The sequence below is a fragment of the Bison bison genome, unplaced genomic scaffold (genome assembly GCF_000754665.1).
Source record: "Bison bison bison isolate TAMUID 2011002044 unplaced genomic scaffold, Bison_UMD1.0 scf7180017864284, whole genome shotgun sequence".
Taxonomy (NCBI): domain Eukaryota; kingdom Metazoa; phylum Chordata; class Mammalia; order Artiodactyla; family Bovidae; genus Bison; species Bison bison.
Window position 1 is genome coordinate 1963100 of NW_011494856.1, and position 4476 is coordinate 1967575.

Genomic DNA, 4476 nt, shown 5'->3' on the forward strand with positions numbered 1-4476 from the left:
GGCCCCTAGTGACACTCATTCCCAACCCTTTGTCTCCCAGGGAACAGACTGCGTCGCTGAGGAACCCCCCAGAGACGGCACCCGAGCCTACCGGGCCAGACCTGGACGTCGAGGCGGCGGACGAGGACGCAGCGACGCTGGCCGATCCAGGGCCCCAGCCATGCCTGCACATCTCCATAGCGGGCTCGGGCCTGGAGATGACGCCAGGCCCCGCCGAGGGTGACCCCCGCCCGGAGCTAGTGCCCTTTGACAGCGACTCGGATGATGAGTCTTCGCCCAGCCCCTCGGGGACCCTGCAGAGCCAGGCCAGCCGGTCCACCATCTCCTCTAGCTTTGGCAGTGAGTGCCCAGCTTGGGGCAGGGAGGGGCAGCTCAGCCCGTGCTGATTGAATGAGAGAAAGGATAAGCACAACCATGGCATCCAGTCTCCTTAAGATTCTAGCACAGAGAGCGCTGGGGGCCAGCAAGATGGGCAGGGACTGTGACACCAAGGGCCCCAGGGGCAGTGGGTAGTCAGGCTGGATCCTGAGGCCCCTGCAGTGGCCAGTTGAGGAAGATGGAGTTGTTGGGGATGGTGGTAACTGGTCCATGGTGGTGGATTGGAGGTGGCCAAGCTGGGACCAGGAGCCTGTAGCACTGAGCTGTCAAGTCATCAGGGTAACAAGGGCTGAACTGATGGCGGAGTCTGGAGGGCGGGGAGAACAGCAGTGGAAGACCTTGACCCAGAAGGGTGCATTGAGGGGAGAGTAGGGCCTAGAAAGATACCACATCTTGGGCCTGGCAGAGTGGGAGAAAGAGCCTTTTGTCTCCATCAGATGAGGAGACCCCGAGCTCCAAGGAGGCCACAGCAGAGACCACCAGTTCAGAGGAGGAACAGGAGCCTGGCTTCCTGCCACTGTCTGGCTCCTTCAGGCCTGGCGGTCCCTGCGGCACCAGTCCCATGGATGGGAGAGCCCTTCGTCGGTCCAGTCGTGGCTCCTTCACCCGCGGCAGCCTGGAGGACCTGCTGAGCGTTGACCCTGAGGCCTACCAGAGTTCCGTGTGGCTGGGCACCGAGGATGGCTGGTAGGGACACAGGAGAGGCTGGAGTCTTGGTGCCAGAACCTGCAGTCCCTGTTTAAGAAATCATATCGCATCCTAAAGCAGAAGCAGGAGGGCCTTGGGTCAGATCTCAAGGATACTGCCAACCAGGGCTGCCAGAGGGTCTGAAACCCACAGGAAGGCAGTGGGATTTTGGTACCTTGGGGTGGCACCTGCCGTGGAGGAGATGCTGGTGGAGGCAGCTAGGTGGAGGGATTGGTGTGCCCAAGCACTTGTCACAGGTCCACACCACTGATCCACAGTGTCCACGTGTACCAGTCCTCTGACAGCATCCGCGATCGCAGGAACAGCTTGAAGCTCCAGCACTCGGCCTCTGTTACCTGCATCCTGTAAGGCCCCCCAGATGGCTCTTCTGGTTCACACCCTTCTCAGCTATACCCATAGATGTCCTTCTGCTCACCTGCACCCTCTGGGCACAGAGCACACAGGCGTGCCCCAGGCTAACTGTGTCTCCCACACACCGTGTGTCATTGTGCAAGTCACTGCCTCTTCTTAGACTCAGGTGCCCACCACCTAGAGAACAAGGGGTGGGAGGAGGTGATCTTTCGGAAGCCATAGTCATTCTGTCTGATGCCTTGGGCTCAGGGGACCTCCTTTGGCTTCCTGAAACCCCCATGACTCCTTTTCCTTTCCTAGGTATCTGAATAACCAGGTGTTTGTGTCTTTGGCCAATGGAGAGCTCGTAGTCTACCAAAGAGAAGCAGGTGAGTGTCCCCCTCCCCGCTGAGTAGGGTCTCCCTCCTGAGCAAGCTGGGGCCTCCAGACCGCAAGTCTGGAGATGTGACTTTTGATAACTCCCTGGTCTTTTCTGGGGTTTGGTGTCCTCATTGATAAATGAGGTTATTTATTAGCACCTTATTTCAGGGGAGGGTGAGGTTCAAATGCAATGTAAGATTGAATCTGCTGTTTTCTTTATCCCACTCCTACTCTAGGCCATTTCTGGGACCCCCATAACTTCAAATCAGTGACCTTGGGTGCTCAGGGGAGCCCCATCACCAAGATGGTGTCTGTGGGTGGGCGGCTGTGGTGTGGCTGCCAGAACCGAGTCCTTGTCCTGAGCCCTGACACGCTGCAGCTAGAGGTAGTGGGGATGTGGGTGGGGTTGGGGAATTGGTGACTTGGGGTGAGCCAGGCCCATGAGAGAGGAGGTGAGACCACAGGGCCATAAAAAAGCAACCAGCTGAGAGGTCGGGGCTTTCCCCCGACCACTGTGTGAATCTGGGCCAGCCCCTGGCCTTCTCTAATCCTTATTTGCTTCTAGCTGATGAAGGCTACAGGTACATGTAAGTTAGAACTCTAGTCCTCCTCCCCCTCCAGCCCTATTTCTCAGCTAAAGTATTGGTGTCTTTGGTGGGTGGACAGAGTTCCTTTCTGATGTCAACATCCCTTATCATCACTCTGGCCTTTAGTCCTGAGTTCATTTACATGTGCATCAGTAGCTGTCAGCCTGGTAGTATCCAGGAGTAACTAAGTTCCCTTGATTTCCCTCTCACTGGTCCCACCATTGGTTGGGCTGGGAGTGAAGAGGTGGAGAACCCGGGTTCAGGCCCAGGTCTATGACTGACTTGCCGATGCCTTTGGACAGGTTCCCTCCCCTTCTAGACTCGTTTCCCAGCTGTACAGGGTGAGGCCAATGATTGCTGTTAAGACCCTTCAGGCTTTGAACTTCTCTGATCATTAACTCACTCAACTTCCTTGGGGAAAGGGCACTGTAATTCCTGAGGTTAAGGTGGGGAGGCTCCAGAGAAACTAACATTTGAAAGGTTAATCATCCAGGTCAAGGAGCAAGGCTGCCTTTGCTGTCAATCCAGCGGGCTCTCTGGAGAGATTTGGCATGAGTTGTAAGGAAGGAGGAACGGGCACTGGTGAAGCACAAGGCTGGGAGGGGCCGGTGAGGGCAGGCCTGTCACTCACCCATCTGTTCTCGACCCTCACCCCAGCACACGTTCTCCGTGGGGCAGGATTCCAGTCGCAGCGTGGCTTGCATGGTGGACTCCAGCCTGGGCGTGTGGGTGACATTGAAGGGTAGTGCCCACGTGTGTCTCTACCATCCAGACACGTTTGAGCAGCTGGCAGAGGTAGATGTCACACCTCCTGTGCACAGGATGCTGGCAGGTACTGGCCTCAGTCTCCTACTGCCCCTTCCCTTGGAGCTTTTCTGTCCCTGGCAGTGAGGGTGCTACGCCAGGGCCAGGACTCGCCCCCAGCGCTGGTCTGTCTCCTACCCCAGGCTCAGACGCCATCATCCGGCAGCACAAGGCTGCCTGCCTGAGGATCACAGCGCTGCTGGTGTGTGAAGAGCTGCTGTGGGTGGGCACCAGTGCCGGCGTGGTGCTCACCATGCCCACCTCACCCAGTACCATCAGCTGTCCACGGGCGCCTCTCAGCCCTGCTGGCCTCGGTCAGGGACACACCGGCCATGTCCGCTTCTTGGCCGCAGTCCAGCTTCCAGACGGCTTCAACCTGCTCTGCCCAACTCCACCACCTCCCCCAGACGCAGGTGGGTCTACACATCCTATGCCAATCCAGGGACCTGGGCTTTGGGTTTAGGATGCCCCGCTGCCCTGCCAGAGGAGGGTTAAGAGGGAGGGAAAATGTAATACAGATGTGGAAGTGGCGTATATTACAGGAAGTAGGCTATAGAAAACCCAAACTAAAATCTATTAGGATACTCTGTGTGTGTGTGTGTGTGTGTGTGTGTGTGTGTGTGTGTAAAATTCTGTCCAGAGAATGTCATGGAGATGAGGAAGTGAACTAAGAATTAGAGTATGGCACAGGAAGGGATACATACACAGGAAATAAAACAGGACTAGAAATGATGTATAGGGCAGAGCGGGAAACAGAAATAGCACCAGAAAGCAGAGCATAGAAGGGTCCGTAGGATAGGAAAGGGGCTGTGAGGATTAGAAAGTGAACCCTAGTAGGTAACGATATACATCAAGGGGGTTGCAGTTGGCCAGGTCTTGCTCTGGCAGGACAGGAAGCCGTACTCCCAAGAGGAAGTGGCTGTGGGCATCAGGAAGCAGGGAGGCCTCGGTCAGGGGTTGTCTGGGTCCAGAGAAGACTTAGCTGCCCACCTGGGAAAGGGCTGTTGGAAGCAGGAGATGAGCACCAAGAGGGCTGTGTTGAGACAGTGCTGCCGCCAGTCACCCCCAGGTTCATGGCTCCTCCCCTCTGCCCCCCAGGCCCGGAGAAGCTGCCCTCATTGGAGCATCGGGACTCCCCTCGGCACCGAGGCCCTGCCTCGGCCAGGCCTAAAATGCTGGTGATCAGTGGAGGCGACGGCTACGAGGACTTCCGACTCAGCAGTGGGGGCGGCGGCAGCAGTGAGACCGTGGGCCGAGACGACAGCACAAACCACCTCCTCCTATGGAG

General features: G+C 57.1%; 1 protein-coding gene across 1 annotated transcript in view; it reads left to right on the plus strand.

Moving 5' to 3' along the window:
* The window catches only part of ARHGEF17 (Rho guanine nucleotide exchange factor (GEF) 17), a 78174-nt gene that overhangs the window by 54680 nt on the left and 19018 nt on the right, over window positions 1–4476 (plus strand). The window contains exons 16-23 of the mRNA XM_010849527.1: window positions 41–339; window positions 816–1065; window positions 1344–1430; window positions 1738–1805; window positions 2034–2182; window positions 3042–3216; window positions 3332–3601; window positions 4287–4470. Of these exons, the coding sequence (XP_010847829.1) occupies window positions 41–339; window positions 816–1065; window positions 1344–1430; window positions 1738–1805; window positions 2034–2182; window positions 3042–3216; window positions 3332–3601; window positions 4287–4470 (1482 nt within the window). The remainder of the gene's footprint in view (window positions 1–40; window positions 340–815; window positions 1066–1343; window positions 1431–1737; window positions 1806–2033; window positions 2183–3041; window positions 3217–3331; window positions 3602–4286; window positions 4471–4476) is intronic.